This window comes from Cheilinus undulatus, linkage group 8 (assembly GCF_018320785.1).
Source record: "Cheilinus undulatus linkage group 8, ASM1832078v1, whole genome shotgun sequence".
NCBI classification, from domain to species: domain Eukaryota; kingdom Metazoa; phylum Chordata; class Actinopteri; order Labriformes; family Labridae; genus Cheilinus; species Cheilinus undulatus.
This window is the reverse complement of record NC_054872.1, coordinates 2031747-2058987: the sequence shown is the minus strand read 5'-3', so window position 1 is coordinate 2058987 and position 27241 is coordinate 2031747. Positions and strand designations below refer to the sequence as shown.

Genomic DNA, 27241 nt, shown 5'->3' with positions numbered 1-27241 from the left:
TGATTGTTGGGAAGTGAAGGACAAGTAATTCTTTATCATAAAAGCACACTGTAGCTGTAGTCCAGCTAACTTTAGCCAATAATAGTCTGAGGATCACTGTCAGCCGTCAGTCAGTGTTCTGGGGCTGTAATGTTCGTTAAAGATGATTTGATCAAGTTCAGAAAATATTTCATGACAGGATAAGGAAAAATCTGGGACTGCACAATTCTAGGGTCCTATGATTTCCATATTAACAGAATCGTGGACTGAATTGCAGAATTGGTCAATAAAAACAGAATTTACAATTTAACGCGGAAATCGCAGAAATTGAGTGAATTTGACTGAAAAGCTGCGATTTTTTAGAAAGAGGAACATATATCTGAGGAATATGTTCCTGGGGTAACACTAAGGCGGGGCACGACTTGTCCCTCACAAACACTCACCCCACCCCCTCCTAAACAATAACAGCATGTCAAAGCAGCTGCACGAAACACAGGCAAACATCACGTAGCCCCGGGGCAGTACTGTGGGACTTAATGTTGCACCTTCAAGAAAACTCATCCGTGCCTCGAGTTGTTTTACCTCACCACACCATCTAAGCCGCTCACCCCTCAGAGGCTCAAAATCAAGTCAGACGGACTTGAGATTTTATGAAGTCTTGTAGTCTAAATGATGTAATATTCAAGTATTTATTAGCTTAATAATTCCGCCCGTAGATACTGTAGTTCCCTCTGGTTGCTTAACCAGCAAATACGTGTCTGCATTAACGTAGCGCTCTGATATGAGGCAGACAGACAGACAGCGAGGGAGATGAGGAAAGAACCGTTACAGTCAGGAGGAGAACAATGCAGAATCAGACTGCATGGACTGTTACATATTGAGAGAGTAAAGAAAAGTTTAGGCAACAGGTTTACTTTTAACCTTTTAACTTTAATGTGACCTTCTTATTAAGTTACTATAGAGAACAGAAGGATTTCTTCATTTACATTATAAACATCAGTTAGGATGTGATTATACATGTGAATGTGTCTTGAAAAGTTGGAAATATCTGACAGTTACACTAGTTATAATTATTTTATATCAGGGTTATCCAAACAATTGTGGCCCTTTTTTCAATAAATTTAAGTTCATTTCTATTTAATTAGTGAACATTTGATTCATTTACAAAAACAAGACACTCTTTTTTTAATGGTAAAATTAGTGGAAAGGTTAAAAAACAGAATTCCAAAAAATTAAAACGGAAAAAATGGAATTTGGAAAAAATAAAATGGAATTTGGCAAAAAAATAAAAAAATAAACGGATCTCATAGGGCCCTAAATTCATCCAATCAACACTGTCAATGCAAAGTTAAGCTGTGCAATTGCATAACTGCAAAAAAGTCTGAAATTATTTCTGTATTCAGTAGTGCTGTAAAGGTTTGCAAAAATGCAGCAGAAAGGCCTTCGAGTCTGCAATCATGTCTCTACAAACCTTTGGAGAAGAACCCATTTCAAAACTTTCTCAAAGTTATTTTGGAAGCAGTGCTGTAAGAATTTCAGGTTTCTTTTTAACGATGCAATGTATTATTTGTATGTTTAAAGATGAGAAATACACACTTCAGATTAGGGCTGAATGATTTTGGAAAATAATGTCATTGCGATTTTTTCCCCAATATTGCAATTTGCTATGTGATTATTCCTTTATTTTCTTTTATTCCTAAACAAGGGCTGAACAAATCTAAAAAAGTGTCTAATTCTGATCATTTTGACTCATATTGCAAATTGGATATGAATTATTGCATTGAAGGTTTTATTCATTCTTATATTTAAAACAAAAAAAGTACAAAAATAAAGAAGATAGGATTTTTTGTAGACTATTCTAAAAAATGGCACCTGAATGATTGCATATGTCATGCATAACATCTCTGCTGCAAAAAAAAAAAATAAAATAAAACTTGTATTTTGACACAAATTTCAGATCAAAGAAACATTGCACCTTTTGTGATTTGAAAATTGCAGCTGGCAATACTGCAATTTAATCTTATTTTCAATTAACTGCCCAGCCCTACATCAGAACTATCATTTTTCTCTGCATTTTCCTTGATAGCCAAGCAAGCAGACTCATGATACCACGTACAGTGCGTGCACAGACTATTCAGACCCCCTTCACCTTTTGCAGCTTTCTCATGCTGCAGCTCCTCTGACCTTTGACCTGATGGTTTCTGCTCTGATATTACTGTCAGCTATGAGGCCTTCTATAGGGAGGTGTGAGCCTTTAGAATCATGTCCAATCAGGTTCATTTAGCACAGGTGAACTCCAACCAAGGTGTAGAAACACCTCAGCAAAGATCAGAGAGATGGAGGAACCTGAGCTACATTTACAGGCTCTGAGTGCTGATGTCAGTGTGATATTTCAGCTTTTTAAATTTGCAAAAAATTAACAACAACTGTAGCATCAGGATGAAGACCACAAAACTGGAAAAGTCAAAGGGGTCTGAGTTCTTTCTGAATGAGCTGTACATGCATGTCACAGCCAGACTCCTGGTGAGCTGCTGATGCTGGTTTAAGGTGACCCTAACCCATAAGAAATGTTAAACAGTATTTATCTTTCTTATTATTCGGTCTAATCAATCCCTACAGCCTAAACATCTAGAACTTGAGAGATAAGAAATAAATGATATGCATGGGAGTTATTTATATTTCACTTTGATATAAAGAGTGCTGACTGCAGCTCACAGGCTGTCGTGCTGTTGAGTTTACCTGCCAGCCTTTCTGAACTCTTCATTCATATCTGTGCCAGCAGCTGTGTCTTTATGAATCAACTCAACTTTTTGGCTGGTTTTAATGATTTATGACTCAGTGGTGGGTGTAGTAAAGCTGTAGTAGCTCTCCACAGATGGCTCTTGGAGTAAACACAGCATGGAAATTTTGGAAATATAAGAAGCTGAGCACATTCAATCAGCAGCAGTCAAAGTCAACCATAAATATTGGAGAGCGGATCTTTTGACCTATTTGACCCCGGATGGTGATGCTACTTGTCCCTAAAAAAGATTTTAGATGCTCACTATCACTGGGACCTCTCTGTGCTGCTGCTGAGGCGATCTCTGGGTGTCATCAGAGGAAAAACAAGGGCCGGATTAAGAACTGCTACAGTCAGCGAAAATATAAAACAGTCCCTGTGGACAGGGTGTTTGTAACTTGAAGTATGATGCTTCCCAGGAATATTTTCACTTCCTTATCATTTATTAAAAGAAGAAGAAGTGAAATTACACCAGTATGGCACTTGCTGATTATCGCAATTTTCTTTGGAATAATCAAAGAATACATAAAAAAGCTGCTGTAATCAAAGGGCACTGACTCAGTTTAAGTATAACCATGTCAGACAGACCAGTCCCACACCAGTGTCTCGTTTTTGGTGGTAAACTGATATCAGTATCATCATCGGTATTACTTCTGCCATGAAACAGTTCCTCCACCACTGCTGCTGAAAAAGCCAACATAAGCCCTTAAACTGTGTTTCAACTGATCACTACAGGAAAGACGTGAGCTGTAGCTCTTATCGTGGTCATAAAAGCGTCTGTAAACACTGTAACTCTATTTCTACACCGTTAATTCAATACTAAACACAATACTTCTAATGAACTTTTCACAGTAAAGGTTCTTCTTTTGGAGTTTCCTGGAAGGTCTCTGTTGTGAATAGCTGGATCAAGACAAGAATGTTGTGCAGCACTTTAACACAAACAAGCCTATCACCCAGCACCACCATGGCTTTAAATTTCTGCAGAAACATTAACGGCAAACTCTCCTGAGACACAAATGATCCCACTTTTAACGGTGGAACCCAAGCCCTGTTCTTAGAAATCCTGACCCCAAAGACTGGTCCAGTTTGGTGAATGTGAAGGTAAGTGTAACTGTATGATGGGACCAGGTCTGAGTCCATTTGAAGATGTAGTCTCAGGCACAACTCATGTGGATTTGGGATGACCACTCAAGTCTGGTACAAGTCCAGTGGATAAAGGTGGTAAAGTGATCGACCTTTTACTGGACAATACTTGGTTTAGTGCCTTCTGATGTTCCCATCCAGTGGACACAGCGATGTAAAGTTCTTGTCTTGGGTGCCCTTCCAATGGGGGAAAAAGGGCAAAGTGCCCTTCCCTACCCTGCAAGCTCCTCCAAACACTATATATGCCAGAAAATAGGCGGGTGAGTGCTACCTAGCTGTCACGTTACTGAGTCCAGGTTTGATGTAGTTTTGACAGTTGTTGTGATGAATCCCTTTTGGGACCTTTCTCACTAAAATCAGTGAAGGCCCTTAAATGTTGTATATCATGAACTATTTATATTGCTATTCCAACAAGAGTTCTGTGTTGTATCATGTTTGTATGTTTTTTTATATGTCGTGGTGATCTTTTTTCACGTGATTGTGTCACGTGATACTTTTCTGTACTTTAACACCTGTTTTTTTTGGTTTTTTTTTTATCTGCTCATTATGTCCTGATGAAGACTCTTTGGAGAAAAAAGGATTTTTACTACATCAGAGGGCCTCAGATTCTCAGTTCTGACTGCCATCTATACTACGGACTTTTATTGATAAGCTAACAAGTCATTGCTCCCCTTTTTTGCATACTATATGTGCCACTTTGCTGTTGACAATTCCTCAGCAATACACGGCTATATAATTCATAATTCCTTATCAGTTCTGTCACAAAGCTATAATCACATAATAAGAATATTAATCTAACCCTGATGTTGTAACTAAAAATGCCTGACAGCGTTTGCATGCTATGCTCCATTGCATTGACAGCTGCCCTTTGTAATCACTTTAGCCTCTTCCTCTCAGACATCCTGAGTCTGCCGCTGGCTCTTTTTTTAAGATCTTTCTCTCAATCGTTTACAAAGACAGCTTTTGTTCACTGGCTGACTTTAAAGTGCTTCTCTATCAGTTCGGGCACCGTTCTAAAGGTATAGATTTTGCTCCGGTATTGGAAAAAGCAGAATGGACACCCAACCCTAACGTCTAATAAAAAAAACATTCATGGCAGCAGGACAGACACTACTGTCCTCATAGAGCATAAAAATGCCCACCTGAGTGGCGGCCATGGTTGTCTCCTTTTCTTTCTTCGAGGCTAAACTGAATAACACGTATGCATACTGCTACTCTAAAGTTTTAAATTCATGAACCTCAGAAATGTATGCATAAAATAGTCTCTGCAAGTCATTCTATTTACCATGTTTACTTTGAGCTTAATTATAATATATCATGTTTCTGGAGAGGTCTGTTTAATTGTGTTAACAAATGTAAATATTTAATTCTGGCAGACCCCTTCCACTTTCAAACCAACATCTTCTTATCACATTGCTAAAAATAATGAGAATAAAACTTCTCATAAACTACACTTGTTTTATTTCTTTGTACATCAGGTTGCTTTTTTAAACATTATGGAGACACAGGTAAAGGTAAGGCCTTGTAAACATTGTGGATGTATTCTCTGGTTAAAGGTCAGTCTAAATGTGTCCCCCAGCAGCTGTTAAAAGTGAAATCAGAGGTGTAGTTAGCATGCATTTGTGCACACTGATTGGCAGAATTGTGACTGATGCAGTCTGAGAAAGAATGATGAAACTAGCTTTAATAAATGTCCTAATTGAATCCACATGGGGGTGCTAGAGAACACAGGAGCAGAGGGGAAAGCTGGAGGAGGCACTACTTTTTGTGCTCTTACTGTGAGCCATGACAGAACTCTAAATGTGTGTGCATGCATGCGTGCACGCTTGTGTGTACCTGCGTCCGTAGGATCTCTCCTTTGGTTAGCTGCATGTCTCCGGTGAGTTCTTTAACAGTGATGCCCAGTGGTTCCAAACGCTTACTGAAGTAATTAGTCATCTCAGCTGCCAAGGCCTTCATCGGAGCCACGTATACAATCTGCAGAGAGAGAGGAGATGAATGGGCTGGAGAAGAGATAGGGGGGAGCAGAGGATGGGGGTGTGGTGGGGCAGAACGGCAGAGTGGGACTGGAAGGACACTGTGGTGATAAATGAACAAACACAGGCTGGATCATTTGTTCCCTGGCAACCTGCACAAATCACAATTTATTGAGAAATATGACGCCAGCCACCTGCACGGGTGAAGTGTAATGGTGATGTATGAAAAGTGTCCATTGTCACTGGCTGGCACCACAAGTGTTTTTGTGTGTGAGCCCACATGAGAGACAGCAAAGCCTATTAGACTGGAGAAATATTCACGAGTGGTTGTTACATCACAATTAAGGTTTAGAAATAGCCTCTTTTATGTGTTTTAAGTGGTTTAATCCAAAAATCTTAAAAAGATTAAAGGGGACATATTATGCAAAAATAACTTTTTCAGGCTTTCCTAATAAAAGTATGTGCCCCTGGTCTGTCCACAATCCCCCAAGAATCAGACCCCAACCCCCCCCTTTCCAGAAAATGTGTGCTGAAATAAGCCGTTCGTAGATTTTCCCCTCATGATGTCATGTGGGGAGTTAGCCCCGCCCCCAGGTTCAGGTGGCCTCCCCCGCTTGGAGAAAGTTGCCCTCCTCTCAGCAGCTGAGAGAGTATCAGGAGAGGCACATCCATTAAGCCATCTGTTCCCTGAGAGGGGCGGAGTTAGGGGTAGAGTCAGACACCTCATTTACATTTAAAGCCACAGACACAGAAACCACTTGTTCTGAGCAGGGCTGAAACAGAGGAGTTTTTTCAGACCTGCACAAATCCAATACTGGAGTGTTTTTTCAGCAGCAAACTTCACAGGCATGTTTTGGGTCCTCTGAGACCGATATAAACTTATCTTAAAGGGATGAAATACGCCCCCTTTAAGATTACAATTACAAAACTAGTACACCTAGATATTGCAGACGATCCCATCACCAAGAAATCCTTTTGTATTCTGACAGGGATGTTTGCCTACGTTGTCCAGTGTGTTCACTGGTCATTCTAACAACCAAAGTCGATGAATTCTCACATGTTTGTGCTTTAGCATCAGACCTTAAACTCGTCCTTCTTGATGACACCGCCAGGCTGCAGGTGCTGGCGGATCTCGTGCAGGACAGTCAGCATGGCGATGTTGGTTTTTCCAGCGCCGGTTGGAGCACAGATGAGGAGGTTTTCATTGGTGTTATAGGCTGTCTCAAAGACCAGAGACTGGATCCTGTTCAGACGCTTCATCCCTTTAAAGACCAGCTGACCGATCTGAAGAAACACAGAGAAGGTTAAGGTTAAAACACTGCACACAGGAGGGGGAGTGGCCATCAGTCTTAGAGCTGAAAAGGCAGTGTATTTATCTCCTGCGGAAAAGTTAAAACTGCATGAATAGCATAGAACAAAATAATATTTAAACTCTTACATAGGTTTAAAGTAAGTCAGTCAATCAGTGTCATTTGAGGAGGATGGCAGTGGCTATGGGCGGGGCCATTCAAACACTACGGTAGCCTGTATAGCTCAAGTTAGCACTGGAGCTAGCTCTGCTACCTCAATCATCTTGTTGCTCTGATTGATCACCCATGTAAGTGACAGACACAACTTTCGCCAGTCACCTTCCTAGAATTGTTTTTAAAGTCCTGCCCTTCCCAAACACTTTTTATGAGAACTTTCCAACATGAATGTGAAATATTTCCACACAGTGGATTCATGAAACAGCCTATCTGGCATATCAGGTAAAAAAACACGCAAACATATTCTACTGATGTGGACATATAAATCTGCTAGATTAAGGTAAATATAACTCACTATTTATCATGGTACTGTTTGGGCTGAGGAATTAGAAATGTGCTCTTTTCTTAAACAATATTCTTTACTTCCTCTTCACTAAATAATGGACACTGAGACACTGACTAATGGATGCAGGCTTTGCATTAGTTTATTATGTGCACAAGCATGGGCAATAATCACATCTACTTAACCTCATTCATTAAAAAGAATTATGTTGGACCACCCGACCCTGGCCCCGAAGCCTGTGGTTATAATGGTCTGATTTAACAGGTCAACACTGTACACAGCATGTAATAATGAGTATGTTCTATCTTGTGTCTTTCTAGTTTTTACATACTGTTATAAACATTTAAACAAAGGATTTCTCTGTCTTTAAAAACTGTTGGTAGGGTTTGAGGCCATTCAGACACTTAGCCCTAAAATATACATGACATAAAGGAGTCATTTCAAAGGAATATTCTATGAATTGTACCTTTAAATCAAGCATAGACTCAGAGAATTAGGCAACCCAACATGTGACAGTGTTTTCTTCATTAAAATGCCGCTGCAGAGTTGTGGACATGGTGCAATGAGCCTGGTGATCGCTTCCACATGTCAGTGACTGAGCGGCAGGGTACGAGGTGACTGCACAGAAAGTGGAGCATCGGGAAGCATGAGGCAGGAGAAAATGCGTGTGGTGGGATCAGCTGTCACTCAAGATGCCCTCCGTCTGCGTTCACTATGGCAACAGAGTGCGGGTGATGGCCCTCAATCTCTCAGTGCCTCTGATAAGTAGAGAAATGGCCACAGTGAAGGACAATTGGTCCTACACAGACAGACAGACTGGGTAAACACACAGGAGAGTACAAACATCCAGCTGATGTTCAGGGGAACAAAATGTGCAAAGCCCAAAAAGCCAACGTAAATATATCTGTATGTACAGATAGATTTAATTCTCCTTATTGCAGCAAAGAGGAAAAATTTCAGCTCTTGGTTTCTCTTTATAGATTTTATAGATTTTACCCGTGTTTTCTGCAGGTGTTTTTGGATTGGGTGCAGTTTCTTTCCTGTTGGTGCCATGGAGAAGAATTTCTTTATTACCCATTTACCTGCAGATTTATGAACTTGTTGTCCTGTATACCAGTCAATGAAGCAGGCAGTAACTAAGCGATGCTTTTTTTTTTTTTTTTTTTTTTCCCCAGGACTCTTTATCCCAATTTGTCCATTATCAGGCCATCAAGAAAATAAATATTTCCCCTTCACATGATAGATCCTGATGTTATTTTGTCTCGATTGGTTCTCCAAGTAATCTAGTTTGCTCATAATTCATTTATTTTTAGTTGTAGCATTAGGAAATCATCTAACTCATAGAGAACACTCTGTTAGTATTTACTCAGAAAAGGCTTGCTTTGCATCCAAAAGTCTTTTCCAGAAATGTCTGTTTTGTCTGTGATTTTATCAGTGAACTTTTGGAGCACCTGTCACGTCTCCTGTTTCTCCTGTGATTTGTTTGTTTGCCTTAGCTCCTGGTTTCTCCTTTGTTCTCCTTTGTGTGTGGTTCCAGCAGAAGTCTGATGTTGGTAAATCTTAAACCTTTAAATCCAAAGCCAGCAGTCTTCTCATATCCATGACTAACCCGAGTCAGCTTGTTATGACCATCAGAAGCTAGTGAACTGTACACTGTATGCTGCTGCTATCACTGATACACCAGTGTGATCCACTGATCAGAAATACGTCTGATACTGCTTAAAATACAGGTATTGGTATCGGCAAGTACACGAGTTCATGCACCTATCCGATAACGTTTGGTTCAGCTTTATAGTTTTCGTCAATTAGCCATGCTAAATGTCAGCACTATAAACTGGAAATCAATTTATCTTCGCTGCCAGTAAGCACTGCATGCACAGGCTACTGTTCTCAGAGCAGCTCTGAAGAACCAAAGGATCCACTGCAGCAGAAAAGAGTAGTTGCTGCATGACAGTTTTCCAAGGAATGTGATCGTTAAAGTGTGTTCCAGACCGGAAGTGTCGTACGCAACAAAAAGCAGCACAGTTCATTAAGTTAAATAAATTTTGAACCATACATCGCTGCCTCTAACTTGTTTTTCCTCTTGAAGCTAGCTCTTGTTTTTTCCCACTGATGCCTTTCAATCTTTGCGGCAGCATTTTCAACGAGCCTGGAACTCGTGTGACTTTTGGGGACTTCAATGATTAAATCCACACCAGTGAACTCAATAAAAGACAATAAAAAACAAACCTGATGCCTAATATTTAGTATCATTTATTTCACCCTTTAAATGTTAAAGAAAGTTTTAGAAAAAAAGCTGCATTATTATATTTTTGTCATTTTTTACTCTGCATTTGTACTGAAATCAAAGTCTATTTTAATTGTGCAAACGGTTTATGATGGAGTGAGACTGTTTGACTTTATGAGTACAGGTAGAGACAATCACCTTTATGCATAAAAAAATGAAATGTGGAGCTAAAATGTCATTATTTATCTAGAAGGCAAACATCTGAGGGAAAATACCATCTTAAATTGCTCTTTTAATGAAAGCAAATAAGTGTAAATGAGTCAAACTGAGATTTAGAGCATAATCAGGCATCAGAGGAGGAAAGATCTTTGAGTTTTCTTTAATGAAGATGTAATCATTTCATTTTCGGTTTTATTAGTTTTACTTATTTAACTTATAAAATGACAAACATTTAAAGACACGTCTCTGCTTGCTCTCACAGTCATTTCGGTACACTAACCCTATCTGACAGATTTATTTTTTGACCTGTCCCCGCTCTAATTTAAAACTAGTGCACTAATAAAACAGCAGAAATGTCAGAGGTATGCCTCTGTGCCGTCCAATCATGACCAGCCTGTAAACCTGAGCAGAGAGAGAAAATCAGAAACTGATGGTGTAAACAAGCTGCAGTTGAATCTCATACAACAGAGGTCACTGTCGTTCCAGGTGAGTTCTCCACCTCCCTCCCCATTTTTCTGTTATTTTCTTCATATTTTACCTCTCTCTGCTCCTCTCCTCTCCATGTAAGCCTGGCTGAGGATGCCTTAAAGCTTAGACAGCAGTATTATTTATTCAAGGATTCATTAGAAGTATGTCATCACTTTCCTCTTCCCCTCGTTTCGCTCCAACACTCAGAGAAAGAAATAATTAAAGAGTGCATGTCAGGCGAGGATATGCGGGGTGCTGTTCGGAAGTTGGCCCCCGTAGCCCAGTCGGCAGGAGGAGGAAGTTATTAATGCATCAAAGAGCAACTTTATCAGAGTCCACTTAAGCTGGGAGGGGTGCATGGAAGCTGTGGTTTGTGCTAGGTGCTCAATGGGAGCTTCTGTTTAGCTTAGCACAGCCTGATGTATACATGTGATGGTTTAGCTGGTTTTATAGCCTGGAGACAGCTTATTAACACAGATATCTGCTACCCGAACAAGTCAGTTGTTTCCTACTGGTTAAACCTGGCATGCATTTATACGCTTCATCTGAGCCGTACACAGGTGTGATTTCCGTAATCATAAAAACTAGAAATAATACCAACAAAAGCTTGTACATATCCAAATCTTAATGGTGGCACTTTGCAAGTGTATGTATATTTGTATGTCATGTTAACTGCCTATACATTTAGAGGAAAGCTAACCAGAGTCAAACTCCTTGTTGCGTAAGCGTACAAGGACTATAAAGCTGATTCTGATATCAAGCCCACTCTGGCCTCAGGACTGCACCTGACTATGCCCGCTGAAGTCTGCAGTCTCACGAATCCATCTGACTCATCTCACATGCACAGCTGTACAAATTCATGTACCACTTGTGACTAAAATCAATGTGGTAAAATGCCTCATCTTACATGCACATTTCCACAAACTCATTTACTAACTGTAACTTAACTTACTGAGGCAAATGGCCTCACTTATTTAATCTACTAACTATAATGTAAATCACTGTGGTACAATGCCTCATCTCCTATGTGTAGCTGTGCTAATTAATCTACTAACTATAATGTAAATTACTGTGGTAAAATGCCTCATCTCATATGTATAGCTGTGCTAATTAATCTACTAACTATAATGTAAATTACTGTGGTAAAATGCCTCATCTCATATGTGTAGCTGCACTAATTAATCTACTAAGTATATTGCATATCACTGTGGTCAAATGCCTCATCTCATATGTGTAGCTCAGCTAATTAATCCAATAACTATAATGTAAATCACCGTGGTACAATGCCTCTTCTCATATGTGTAGCTGCACTAGTTAATTAATTAACAATAATGTAAATCACTGTGATAAAATGCCTCATCTCATATGTGCAGCTGTACTAATTAATCTACTAACTATAATGTAAATCACTGTGGTAAAATGCCTCATCTCATATGTGTAGCTGCACTAATTAATCGACTATCTTTAATGTAAATCACTGTGGTAAAATGCCTCATTTCATATGTGTAGCAACATGAATTGATTTATTAACTATAATGTAAATTACTGTGATAAAATGCCTCATCTCATATGTGTAGCTGCACTAATAAATCTACTTTGATGTAACTCACTGTGGTACAATGCCTCATCTCATACAAGTAGCTGCACAAATTCACCTACTAACTATAATATAAATCACTGTGGTACAATGCCTCATCTCATATGTGTAGCTGCACTAATTAATCCAATTACTATGATGTAAATCACTGTGGTACAAAGCCTCATCTCATATGTGTAGCTGTGCTAATTAATCTACTAACTACAATGTAAATCATTGTGGTAAAATGCCTCATCTCATATGTGTAGCTGCAATAATTAATCCAATAACTATAATGTAAATCATTGTGGTACAAGGCCTCATCTCATATGTGTAGATGCACTAATTAATCTACTAATTATAATGTAAATCACTGTGGTACAATGCCTCATCTCATATGTGTAGCTGTGCTAATTAATCTACTAACTATAATGTAAATCACTGTGTTAAATGCCTCATCTTATACGTGTAGCTGCACTAAATTATCTAATAACTAATATGTAAATCACTGTGGTACAATGCCTCATCTCATAAGTGTAGCTGCATTAATTTATCTTTTGACGATAATGTAAATTACTGTGGTAAAATGCGTCATCTCATATGTGTAGCTGTGATAATTAATCTACTAACTATAATGTAAATCACTGTGGTAAAATGCCTCATATGTGTAGCTGCACTAATTCATATACTAACTATAATGTAGGTTACTGGGGTTCAATGCCTCATCTCATATGTGTAGCTGCACTTATTAATCTAGTAACTTTAATGGAAATCACTGTCGTAAAATACCTCATCTAAAATGTGTAGCGGTGCTAATTAATCTACTAACTATAATGTAAATCATTGTGGTACAAGGCCTCATCTCATATGTGTAGATGCACTAATTAATCTACTAATTATAATGTAAATCACTGTGGTACAATACCTCATCTCATATGTGTAGCTGTGCTAATTAATCTACTAACTAAAATGTAAATCATTGTGGTACAATGCCTCTTCTAAAATGTGTAGTTGTGCTAATTAATCTACTAACTATAATGAAAATCACTGTGGTACAATGCCTCATCTCCTATGTGCATCTGTGCTAATTAATCTACTAACTATAATGTAAATCACTGTGGTAAAATGCCTCATCTCATAAGTGTAGCTGCACTAATTAATCTACTAACTATTATGTAAATCCTTGTGGTAAAATGCCTCATCTAAAATGTGTAGCTGTGCTTATTAATCTACTAACTATAATGTTAATCATTGTGGTACAATGCCTCATATCATACGTGTAGCTGTGCTAATTAATCTACTAACTATAATGTAAATCACTGTGGTACAATGCCTCATCTCATATGTGTAGCTGCACTAATTAATCTACTAACTATAATGTAAATCACTGTGGTACGATGCCTCATCTCATATGTGTAGCTGTGCTAATTAATCTACTATCTATGATGTAAATCACTGTGGTAAAATGCCTCATCTCATACTTGTAGCTGTGCTAATTAATCTACTAACTATAATGTAAATCACTGTGGTACAAGGCCTCATCCCATATGTGTAGCTGCACTAAATAATCTAATGTCTATAATGTAAATCACTGCAGAAAAATGCCTCCTCTCATATGTGTAGCTGCACTAATTAATCTACTAACTATAATGTAAATCACTGTGGTAAAATGCCACATCTAATATGTGTAGCTGTGCTAATTAATTAATAAGTATATTGTAAATCACTGTGGTAAAATGCCTCATATCATACGTGTAGCTGTGCTAATTAATCTACTATCTATAATGTAAGTCACTGTGGTACGAGGCCTCATCCCATACGTGGAGTTGCACTAATTAATCTACTGACTATAATGTAAATCACTGCGGAAAAACGCCTCATCTAATATGTGTAGCTGCACTAATTAATCTGCTTACTATAATGTAAATCACTGTGGTACAATGCCTCATCTCATATGTGTAGCTGCACTAATTGATCTACTGACTATGATGTAAATAACTGTGGTGCAATGCCTCATCTCATATGTGTAGCTGTGCTAATTAATCTACTGACTATAATGTAAATCACTGTGGTACAATTCCTCATCTCATATGTGTAGCTGCACTAATTAATGCACTAACTTTAGTGAAAATTACTGTGGTAAAATGCCTCATCTCATATGTGTAGCTGCACTAATAAAGCTACTAAGCATAATGTAAATCACTGTGGTACAAGGCCTCATCTCATATGTGTAGCTTTGCTAATTAATCTAATGTCTATAATGTAAATCACTGCAGAAAAATGCCTCCTCTCATATGTGTAGCTGCACTAATTAATCTACTAACTATAATGTAAATCACTGTGGTACAATGCCACATCTAAAATGTGTAGCTGTGCTAATTAATTAATAAGTATATTGTAAATCACTGTGGTAAAATGCCTCATATCATACGTGTAGCTGTGCTAATTAATCTACTAAATATAATGTAAATCACTGTGGTAAAATGCCTCATCTCATATATGTAGCTGTGCTAATTAATCTACTGACTATAATGTAAATCACTGCGGAAAAACGCCTCATCTAATATGTGTAGCTGCACTAATTAATCTGCTTACTATAATGTAAATCACTGTGGTACAATGCCTCATCTCATATGTGTAGCTGCACTAATTGATCTACTGACTATGATGTAAATAACTGTGGTGCAATGCCTCATCTCATATGTGTAGCTGTGCTAATTAATCTACTAACTACAATGTAAATCATTGTGGTAAAATGCCTCATCTCATATGTGTAGCTGTGCTAATTAAACTACTAACTATAATGTAAATCACTGTGGTACAATGCCTCATCTCATATGTGTAGCTGCACTAATTAATGCACTAACTATAGTGAAAATTACTGTGGTAAAATGCCTCATCTCATATGTGTAGCTGCACTAATAAAGCTACTAAGCATAATGTAAATCACTGTGGTACAAGGCCTCATCTCATATGTGTAGCTGTGCTAATTAATCTAATGTCTATAATGTAAATCACTGCAGAAAAATGCCTCCTCTCATATGTGTAGCTGCACTAATTAATCTACTAACTATAATGTAAATCACTGTGGTACAATGTCACATCTAAAATGTGTAGCTGTGCTAATTAATTAATAAGTATATTGTAAATCACTGTGGTAAAATGCCTCATATCATACGTGTAGCTGTGCTAATTAATCTACTAAATATAATGTAACTCACTGTGGTAAAATGCCTCATCTCATATATGTAGCTGTGCTAATTAATCTACTGACTATAATGTAAATCACTGCGGAAAAACGCCTCATCTAATATGTGTAGCTGCACTAATTAATCTGCTTACTATAATGTAAATCACTTTGGTACAATGCCTCATCTCATATGTGTAGCTGCACTAATTGATCTACTGACTATGATGTAAATAACTGTGGTGCAATGCCTCATCTCATATGTGTAGCTGTGCTAATTAATCTACTAACTATAATGTAAATCATTGTGGTAAAATGCCTCATCTCATATGTGTAGCTGTGCTAATTAAACTAATAACTATAATGTAAATCACTGTGGTAAAATGTCTCATCTCATATGGTTAGCTGTGCTAATTAATCTACTAAATATAATGTAAATCACTGTGGTACAATGCCTCATCTCATATATGTAGCTGTGCTAATTAATCTACTAACTATAAGGTAAATCACTGTGGTACAATTCCTCATCTCATATGTGTAGCTGTGCTAATTAATCTACTAACTATAATGTAAATCACTGTGGTACAATGTCTTATCTCATACAAGTAGCTGCACTAATTCATCTGCTAACTATAATGTAAATCACTTTGATACAATGCCTCATCTCAAATGTGTAGCTGCACTAAAAAAGCTACTAAGTATAACGTAGGTTACTGTGGTACAATGCCTCATCTCAAATGTGTAGCTGCACCAATAAAGCTACTAAGTATAGTGTAAATCACTGTGGTAAAATGCCTCATCTCATATGTGTAGCTGCATTAATAATCTACTAACTATAACGTAAATTACTGTGGTACAATGCCTCATCTCCTATGTGTAGCTGCACTAATTAATCTACTAACTATAATGTAAATCACTGTGGTACAATGCCTCATCTCATATGTGTAGCTGCACTAATTTATCTACTAACTATAATGTAAATCACTGTGGTACAATGCCTCATCTCATATGTGCAGGTGCACTAATTAATCTACTAACTATAACATAAATCACTGTGGTAAAATGCCTCATCTCATATGTGTAGCTGCACTAATTAATCTACTAACTATAATGTAAATCAGTGTGGTTAAAGGCATAATCTCAAATGCATATCTGCACCAGTTTACCTTTTACTGTACTAATTTGTAATGTCATCTATTTACTGTATACAGATGGAGAAGTTATAAACGTATGTGCATTGTAACTCTGACGCTGTAAGAAGGCTCCCTCACCTCTTATCCACTGTGTGAAGTGATCTTACGTCATGTAAAGCTGGCCACACCCTGACATATCTTCAACTTCTGACCTTGTTTTCTTAAGATTGTTCAAGTCCAGTCTTCATTCTTTCTTGGGAGGTCAAGGTCAAGTCTCAAGTCTTTTGGGACAGTAGCAAGTTAAATTCAAGTCTTGAATCTCTCTCTTAAGTAAAGTAAGTTTACATCAAGTCTTGAAGTCTCTCGGCCAATGGCAGCTGGGCTCTAACTGTCCACAACCCCAAATGGGATAAGCATCGTAAAAGACAGCAAGCAGTTTGTTCCTTTCCCTCATTTGTTTTATGAAGTACCACCAGCTGACTGAGAATTTTCTCATCAGCTTACAGTAGAGAGAGACTCATGGTTTAAAAATAGCTATTATCCCTTTAAATCTCAGGCTGTCTCCACTGAAGGTGCCGTCTAGATGTTACTGAAGTGCATCGTCTCCATAATGACTGCGATGACTTCTTCTGCTCTCTCTGAATAGAGACGGTAGCTCCGCTCTCTTCCTGTCTACCCAATTATTTCCCCTAAGGCCCAGTCCACCCGGCTCCACCTTATAAATATTCATTTTAGAAACATGGACCACTGAGCTTCACCCTATTTTGTGGAGCCTCTGCACACTCATTGCAGTGTCTCAGTGGTGACCAGAGAGGCACAACAATCACTTGAGCGGCTGGCCCTCATTTTGATTTATCGACTTTGTCTGTTTGTAACAAAAAGCCAGTGTCCCCACACTCCTTAAACATGCTAATTCATGCAAATGTATGCCCAGCCCAAGTATTCACCTTGAGGTAAAGCACACATGTTGTAAATAGAAATTTGCCGTCATTTAATGATCTTTGGAAATCTTCAGTGCTTTTTTATTTCCTCCTTAAAACCTCTCTGGCTTCATTGTTATGTTAATGTATGCACTCACATCTTCCCATTGGAGGTCCAGCTGTGCCTGCCAAAACTTGTCTCCAGGGTGTGATGGCGGTGTTGTGCCGAGGTACTTACTGTACCGCCATGGACATTATGCAGCTGTTAGCGTAAAGGAGCGACTCCGCCTCCGTGGAACTTGCTTATCAAGAACTTCAGCGGCCAGAGAAGCTCCTGATGAAACTGTGCTCATTCTGTCAGACTGGTTTTAAACTGCAGGTACAACAGACTCATTACTTTTTACTAGAAATAGAAATGGGTGTATGGTTGGACTGCCTAGGTTCTTTAAAATGTATGTAAATGTAACTAAAAAACAACGTGCAAATAGGAACCATTTCCAAAGTGCACTGCTGCAAAACTTTTGTCTTTGTCACAGTAGAGGAGCTGAAAGGGGGGCTTCTCCTCAGCGCTTTATGAAGCATCCAACAAACAGGCTGCTGCTAGAAACTTCTGTATAACCCATGGAGGAGCAAGAGCACTCATCAATCAATACTTCAAATTAAAAATACCTTTCGCACTACAGTAGGCCTGGTGCAAAGAGTTCATGGTGTTTAAATAGTTCATGAACTTGTTCTCCTGTCCACTGTGTCGGTCTTAAAATGAGGAGTGGTCCATGCAAAGGTGGAACATTCTAGGGCTGTCAATATTTATCTACAGTCACATTCTTATTTCATTTAGTATTTTTTACAGATTTCGAGTTGTATTCGAATATTTATGCGCATTTTTTATTAATATGTATGTGAAAAGTTCAGTTGCTTTAATCTCTGTGTAGTTAAACATTTGTCCACTAGAGGACTCTCTAATATTACATCACAGATTGAAGTGGAGAAATAATGAGCTAAAAGCAAAAGTAGTTAGTTATTTTTTTATATACTTTTTTCTTTTTCTTTTTTTTGATTAATTTTGGGCATTTTTGTGCCTTTATTTTACAGAGGACGACAGTGGATAGAGTTGGAAACAGGGACAAGAGCAGGGGAGAAACATGCAGTAAAGGGCCCCAGGCCGGAATTGAACCCAGGCTGTCTGCGTACATAGAGCGAGCCTTCAACCACTAGGCCACCTGGGCCACAATTTTTATGTACTTTTTTTAGAGCAAACACAGCTACCTGCACCATTTAGAGGCCTTTATGAGGTATTTTGGTACTGATCATCAACTTTAAAACGAAAAACAACGGGTTAGAAATTAAATGTCAAATGAAAAAAAACTATATTGCGCCACTTATGACGGTGACAACATCATGTTTATAATGAACAAAACATTTAAAAACTGTTGGTACTATCTTGTCCCTACATGTTTTCCCTAAAAACACGAGGCGATCCACATTTTCTGAATCAAGAGCAGAGCGTTTTTTTGTTCACTATTGTCCTAGCCATGGAGAAAACCCCCTCTGGGATGCACAGGTAACGACGTGCCAGCTGGGACAGGAGAAAATACCTGGACCGGAACGTTTACCATCACCACAGCGGGTTACTGTCGGTGGGCAGCGCGGTTTTACTCTCGTACATCAGCTTCTCTTGATGTAGTGAAGCCTCACTTACCAAATCACCACCAGCGTGTGCACCACCTTGGCGATAAACATTCCCAATGGTGGCCATTGCAGCGCCTCTGGGTTTTGGTGTGAAAACTTTATTGTTCATCATGTCACGTGTCATGTGATGAAACATTTGGTTCCTACATCTTCATATGGATGAAGTAGAGGCCAAGGAGAGAGGGGAGAGACTCCAGAACGATTATAAACAGCAAAAATATTTTAAAAACACACTGGAATAGTAACTTCAGCTTTCGAATACTATTGAGTTTTTAAATATTCGAACCATATTTGAACCCTGAAATTTGTTCCAACAGCCTTAGTACATTCCCACACTTTGACCTTCATTCCTGACAGCGTAAGGAGCTGTCAACCAGACTGGTTACACCTGGGCAGCAGGGAAAGACACTTTGGAGTTAAAACTTTCCTCAATGTCCCAAAAATCAGAGCAAATCAAGGACGCTTTGGCTTCATTTGTATTGACTTGACAGTGTATTTGATGACAAAGGCTTCATAACTGTGGGACATGCTGTTCAATCGCCATTAGTAGGATACTTTCTCACATTGTAGAGCCTTAGTCGTATGCAAAAGTAAAGGAAAAAAAAGATGTTCTTGCAGGTTTAAGTGGACTAATAGTTAAGAAAAAGATTGTTGATGTTAAAAATAAATAAAATTAGAGAGAGCAGAGAAGGGTATTAAAAGTCTGTATTTAAGCCAACAGTGATGTAACTGGTGGTTCTCAACAGGTGGGTCAGGATCCAAGTTCAGCCTCATTTTTCTGGATTTTTAAACATAATTTTATAAACTTTGAGATGTTTATCATGACTGAAAATCAACCTGGTGAATCATTAAACGCTGGCCTGTAACAAACATAAAAGACTGATTTTTAAAAATCCTTTCACACGGACTTAAAGTCCACGATGAGTCAGAGAAGCAAGCTGTGGAGTTGAACCAGGTCTGGGTAGCTGCATAGACTCAGTGGTAGGACAAAATCAATGAGTACTGATAAACATTTTTATTCCATATTTAACTAATTTCATGCTTGTATTTTCACTAAATGGCTAAAATACACAGTTTGATATTATTTGAAAAAAATATTCTCTATTTTTTAAGGCACCTGGTGACCCCCTCTCAGTGTCTCCTGACCCCCATGGGGGTCCCGACCCCAACATTGAGAACCACTGAAGTGAAGGGTGAGAAAAGTACCATGACATGATATTCAGGACATTTCACCCAGGCCTAGACTGTTTCAGAAATACTCTGTAAAGGTGGCTGTTTTCATTTAACCTCAACTGAAATCGAGAAGACAGCCATGGAGGTAAGTGCGCTGAGGTCTCTGGTAGACCTGGAATGCCAACGGGGGGGCTTGGAAACTAAGAAAAATTGTAATCCATCACAGGAAGCAGCCCAACACATGCAGTTACACCTGTCAGTGTTAAAGATTACAAAAGATCTGAGGTAAGGTGAGAACTAAATATGTCATATAAGATAACATAGAGGCTACACTACTTTAGACTGATACAGACATTTCCTTGCAAACATTTGACAAACTGAAGATTTAAGGTTCAACATTATTATTTAAGAAGAAAACCAGGCTTCCAGTTTTCATTCATGAGACTGTGGGTCCTGAGGGCAGGCCAGCTGAGAACCACTGGGCCAAATAATGTGATGTTTTAAGGAAATATATTTTATTACACTTCATAAAACTCACACACAGATCTACAGCTCCACATAAATGTGCACTTCACATGCATGCTGTGTGTTTCTGTGACCCATCAGCCATCACAGACCCTTCAACACCAAGTACTTACAGGACTTCTGTAACAGTACAATCTGTGACATCAGGCACCAAATTCACAAAACAAGGACCGGTTAGAACAACCAACAAATTGTTTGATATCAGCTAAATGATCCTGGCTCCATTCAGCAGAAATCCTCCAAGGCCTGACATTTAAAAGCCAGAGTCAAAGCTCTATAGAGGACCGTACTCAGCTGTGGTCATCCTCTCAGCAGGCTGCTTAAATAAAGTTTGTAATGAGAGCAGTTGTTTGAGTCTGAATCTTTAAACCCAGCTGACTGCAGCAGAGCTCACAACATTTTCACGACTTATCAGAAAAACGCGGCGAGATGAGCAATCTCTGTCTGTGAACGAAGAGAAACCGCCAGCCAAAGCCTCTGTATGTATGCGCATGAGAAGGAGCCCATCAGCCAATCTTGGACTAGCGCTGAGTGGGATGGAAGCTGACAGGCTCATTAACACAGCGGATACACAGCCTACGGCCATATGGGCAAACTGGGAGGACTGGGAATATCTGCCAATCCAGTAGCCACTTAAAACACACTAATTGGACACCAGTGTGGTCCATATTCAGAGGAATCCCAGCGTATAGGTTTAATAGTGAAAGAGAGAGGGTTTTGGTGGCTGCTATATTGTGTTATGATTGTGTGTTTACTGTAGGAGTCACTTTATGAGCCCCTAAACTAATTAAATTCCTCTGTGCATCAGTAATGGGAAGCTAAGAGATATAATTGTTGTCATTTTCATGCCATCCTTTTAATTACTTTCTGGTTCCATTTCATTCCATTTGAATTGACAGCCTGATCAACTTTTAATTGCCAGTTTTTGCTAACAGCTTATCAGCCTGCTCCAAGCCTGCATGCAGAGTACTAAATGACCTGGCCAAACACACCCACATAAACACAAACATAAACACACAAACAAACACAGAGAGAAGCACAGAGCCAATCCTATGGATCCCTGTGCATGCTGAGCACACGAACGCGCTCACAAACCCTCCACAGCAGATGCACTGTGGTGTCTGACTGAGTTAGACGCAGCAAACAGGAGGATCGTTCATTTCCCTACAAAACAGCAGCAGCAGCAGCAGGATGGAGGGGGCGAGGATGGAGATAGCATGGGGTGAGGTAATCCATCACTTTACACAGAAATACCCGCTGAGGAAGTACAGAGAGCTTTTAAACCCCGAAATGATCACCACATAAAGAAGTGCCTCATGTATGACTGTTATTTACATTAGACAATTGAGTCTGATCCGACTCTTGAATCAGTCAGCAGTTATCAGGATAAAACCTGGGTCTTTAATCAGCTGACTGTAGTCCTGATACAGAGACAGGTATGTCCTATCTCCATCCATAAACACCTCTGTTATTCTGACATGTACTTCAGCTTACCTTGTCTTTAGACCCGACGGATATTTATGAGGTACACCTGTTCTACTGCCTGTCAACACAAACTGCTAATCAGCCAAGAAGAAGCTTAAGTTCAAACCTAGCTTCAGAGCAGAAGAAGAAAAGGGGTTTAAGTCACTGAACATGTCATGGTTGTTGGTCTGAGTATTTTGGAAACTGCTGAACTAATGGGATTTTCATCACAACCATCTCTAAAGCTTTACAGAGAATGGCCAACCATCTCTAAAGTTTACAGAGAATGGTCAACCATCTCTAGAGTGTGAAGAGAATAGACAACCATCTCTAAACTTTACAGAAAATGGTCAGCCATCTCTAGGGTTTCCAGCGAATGGACAACCATCTCAAGAGTGTGACGAGAACAGACAACCATCTCTAAACTTTACAGAGAATGGTCAACCATCTCTGGAGTTCACAGAGAATGGTCAACCATCTCTAGAGTGTGAAGAGAATAGACAACCATCTCTAAACTTTACAGAAAATGGTCAGCCATCTCTAGAGTTTACAGAGAATGGTCAACCATCTCTAGGGTTTCCAGCGAATGGACAACCATCTCAAGAGTGTGACGAGAACAGACAACCATCTCTAAACTTTACAGAGAATGGTCAACCATCTCTAGAGTTTACAGAGAATCATCAACCATCTCTAGGGTTTGCAGAAAATGGTCAACCATCTCTTGTGTTTACAGAGAACAGTCAACCTTCTCTAATGTTTACAGAGAACAGACAACCATCTCTTGATTTTACAGAGAACAGTCAACTATCTTTAGAGTTTGCAGAGAATGGTCAACCATCTTTAGGGTTTCCGGAGAACAGTCAACTATCTTTAGGGTTTGCAGAAAATGGTCAACTATCTTCAGGGTTTGCAGAAAATGGTCAACTATCTTTAGGGTTTGCAGAGAATGGTCAACCAGCATTTGATCCTGCGACTAGTGTGTTGAGGACTATAGCCTCTATATATGGGTGGTTGCCCTATTTACTGAGCTAAACCAGCACCTATGTCCATTTTTTTAAAGCCTTCTTAGAGCCTGTCTGTGAGAGAAGAGAAATGATCAATGATGATTCATTTTAAAGACTACGTGGATATATATGAGTAGAGAAAACGGGCTAAAAAATGTATTAAAGTGCTCTGCTCATGCTCCATTACAACAGCACTGATATGAACATCTTTTTTACTTTTCCTGCACAGAATCAATCCTGAAAACATTTATAAAACCAAGAAATCATAATATTTCGTGTTTCATTGTTGCTGTCTCTCAAAGCAACACAATTCACTAGAAATTTCTGCACAGATGCAGATGTAAAATCAGCAATAGTATCTGACAATCTTGATCTCGATATCCATGAAATTAACCATGATTATCTCTGTTTTCAATAATCCAGCAGCTCTAATGGATGGACCCACCGAGTTTATGAGCAGACGGAAGTTAATGTTGCATTAAAACATATTCTAAGTAGTACAACTACAATTACATCTGATATAAAACATTTTTGATAAAGTGTAGCTAGCACTTAAAACTGCTTCTTAATGAATAAAGTTAATCTGAACATTTTTCTGTTGGTACAGTTTCATTTTGTTTGAAGCATAAACACCAAACATGGGTCTGTCTGTAAATTCTGCAGGAAAAAAAAATGAAAAAAAAACAAACAAACAAATAAATAATTCTCAGCTCACTGATGAAAGGTTTAAATACTAATTAGACCTTCAATAGAGTCATTAAACTGAATTAAGACGAACCTAAATCATAGCCTCAAAGGAAAACTAAAATATAAGCGGTCTCTTAAAGTCACATAGCCTTCACACTAATGATCAGTGCTCAAACTCCTCTTTTACTGCCGTAGACACACGACGTTCATTTATGAAGTGACATTTATTCAGGATTCCAGGATTTAACCCTGGAGTCCGTCATCGAAGCCTCCAACACTTTCTGTTTACAAAGTCTGAGAAATCAGAGAGAGCCACGGTGGTGTGCTGCAGGAAGAACCACATCACAACTGGATTAGGTAATGCAATCAAGGTGGATTAATTATGGATGGAGGGCTGTTGCGTTCAGCCTCATTTTTGTGCTCATACACTGTCTGTGTTCTGCACAGGAAGGAGAGGGTGTTGGTATCGGTGGGGACGTGTGCCTCCTTAGGTTTGGAATTTTTTACCCCTCTTAAAAAATTAAATAATCATTCAGACTCCGCATTTTGTACTTTGGTTGTCTTTGTGAGATATTAAAATTGGTTTGATGATCCGAAACATTTCAGAGTGATAAATATGCAAAAAAGTCAGGAATCAGAGAGGGGGCAAATACTTTCTCACAGCACCGTACATGACGTTTCTGAATGAGAGCCCTGGTTTGAGATTAGCAGGTTTTAGGTTCAGAGGAAGTCTCTGTGTCGCCGTGGTATTGGTCTTATTTGATGTCTTGTTGTTTTGTATCAAAGCTCTTACCCCTGGTGTTGTAACAGTTCTACTTTCTCATCTCTGTTTCCTCTTCCTTCATATCCATGTCGACTGAGGAGTGTAATCACATTCATGTCTTTATTTCTCATGCAGACTCCTAAACATCGTATTTATGGTTCTGTTTTACACTTCTTGAGCAGTGAAATCGAAGGAACATGATTATTGTCCTCTGGGGATCGGAATGAGAAGTCAGAAGGAGAAATGGTTAGGAGCAGCCTGAGCTGACAACGTAAGTGAAAGATTAACAAAGTGGAGTAGAAAATCATAGAGTAAGAAAGTTTTCAGTGTCGAGCCGCATTAAGACATACAGCACAAATGAGGAGGGAGTAGTCAGTCATTACTTATGCCTTTCAATCCCCCCTCCATGGTTTTCTGCTTTAATCCCTCTCGCTCTGCGGACCGCTCCCCCGTGCTAACGTGTCATTTCTCTGAATATATTAGCAGCTCTGGTGGATTCTTATCAATTAGCACTTCCTACAAACTTCATCTGAGTTCCAGTGTCCATTCCATGAGATACGGACGTGTTTGGTCCATCAGTTCCACTAAAGAGAGGCACTTGCTCTCACTCACGACACACTGACTAACATATTTATTCAGATGAATTAGGAAGGCTTTTACCACAGTGCCAAGAGCAGGAAGCCTAGACCTTGATTCATTAGTTAAAAAGCACCCTAATAAATTCCCCACTTTTAATGTTTCACAGAGCTATTAAAGGCGTAGCGAGGCTCGCACAGCCCTGTTTCCCATTACAGCTTTCAATAAATGACAATCGGCACTCAGTGTAAACGGGACGCTGCTGAGGAGGAAGAGGAGGAGGAAGGGAAGGGGGGCGTCGTGAAGGCTTTGAAAGGCAGGCTGAAAAGTCTAATAGCACGTAAAGACTTATTAGGCATTGTGTGTCTGCGCTTCAGAGGAGTGAGGCACTTTGTTCCACAGTTGCCCAGGCTTAAGTTAATGAATAGAGCTGCCGCCTGACTGAGGCTAATTCACATCGCTCAGCAGAAGACAGAGGCTCCATATCAATCTATATCGCTTACACAGAGACGTTCAAAGATGAAGGAAAAACTGCCAGAGAGAAAGTCTGAGAGAGAGGCAAAACAAGAGATAAATCTTTCAGAGAGTGAGAGACGACAGGGATGGAGCCACGGAGAATTTATTTCTGCTGTTTCGATTGTTTCACTTTCAGCCGTTTTAGGAGAGCAAGGACAGAAACTCAGGCGCTGCTGAATGTCTAACCGACAGCATCAAAAACATCTCCCTGTGATGTCTGCTAATTCTTTGGGGCTTTTAGCTTTCATTTCAGGAAATGGGCTCCCTGGAGATAGCTGCAAATCCTCACTGGAGTCCAAATATTCCCAATTAATGGGGAACCAGCAAAACCCAACCAGTAAAAATGGTCTCATTATCTTTACACTTACTTCAGAGAGTTTTTAGATTGGGCTGGATTTAGCAAACACTTCTCACCATCTATCATAAATTAAGTTAGAAAAATACTAGTACAGTATATGTACTAGGGCTGGGTAATTATGGCAATATGGCCTGCTGCAATTTTCATATCCCAAAAGGTGCAATTTTTCTTTGATACCAGTTTTAAACGTTTTTTTTTTGCAGCACAGATGTCATGCATGACTTATGCAATCATTCAGGAGCCACTTTTTTAGAATAGTCTATAAAAAAATCCTACCTTCTTCATTTTTGTGTTTTTTTTCTTATTAAATATAAGAATGACAAAAACCCTTGAATGCAGCAATTCATATCCAATTTGCAATACAAGTCAAAATCATCAGAATTTGATATTTTTAAAGAACTGTTTAGCCCTTGTTTTGGAATAAAAGAAGGTTAAGGAATAATCGCATATCAAATAGCAACTGAAATATTGGGGGAAAAAAAAAAAACGCAATTAGATTATTTCCAAAATCGTTCAGCCCTAATATGTACTGAGCAAATCAGAGCTGGGTGTGAAGGATCAAAAATCACATTTTACAGCTGAATGGCAGAATACTATCTGTTTATGGATGTTGTTGAAGAAATAAAATAGCTGTCACTATAACAGAACTATAACCTTTGCTTTAATTCCAATCAACATCAATTATGTTGATTTCTCTTCAAACAGAACTAGAATTCCTAGACTCAATATTGGGCAATTTAATGTTTTTATTCATGAGAAACTGCAGACAACCATCCTACAAACAGAACATTCCATATAGTGAGGTTTTCAGAATTTCTGGACTGAATCTGTCCTTCTAATGCAAAAAGTCCATAAAACAGAAAAACCATCTCATGACTGGCATATGAACTTCAGTGACATCCCATTCTTAATCCATAGGGTTTAATATGACGTCGGTCCACCCTGTGCAGCTATAACAGCTTCAACTCTACTGGGAAGGCTTTCCACAAGGTTTAGGACTGTGTTTGTGGGAATTTTTGACTATTCTTCCAGAAACGCATTTGTGAGGTCACACACTGATGTTAGACGAG

General features: G+C 39.0%; 1 protein-coding gene across 3 annotated transcripts in view; it reads right to left on the bottom strand.

The window, feature by feature from the left end:
* ascc3 (activating signal cointegrator 1 complex subunit 3) overlaps window positions 1-27241 on the bottom strand; it is a 251624-nt gene that overhangs the window by 164213 nt on the left and 60170 nt on the right. For all 3 annotated transcript variants that reach the window (XM_041793322.1, XM_041793323.1, XM_041793324.1), the window contains exons 9-10: window positions 6958-7161; window positions 5738-5878 (exon numbers count right to left, since the gene is read on the bottom strand). In XM_041793322.1, coding sequence (XP_041649256.1) covers window positions 5738-5878; window positions 6958-7161 — 345 coding nt within the window. The remainder of the gene's footprint in view (window positions 1-5737; window positions 5879-6957; window positions 7162-27241) is intronic.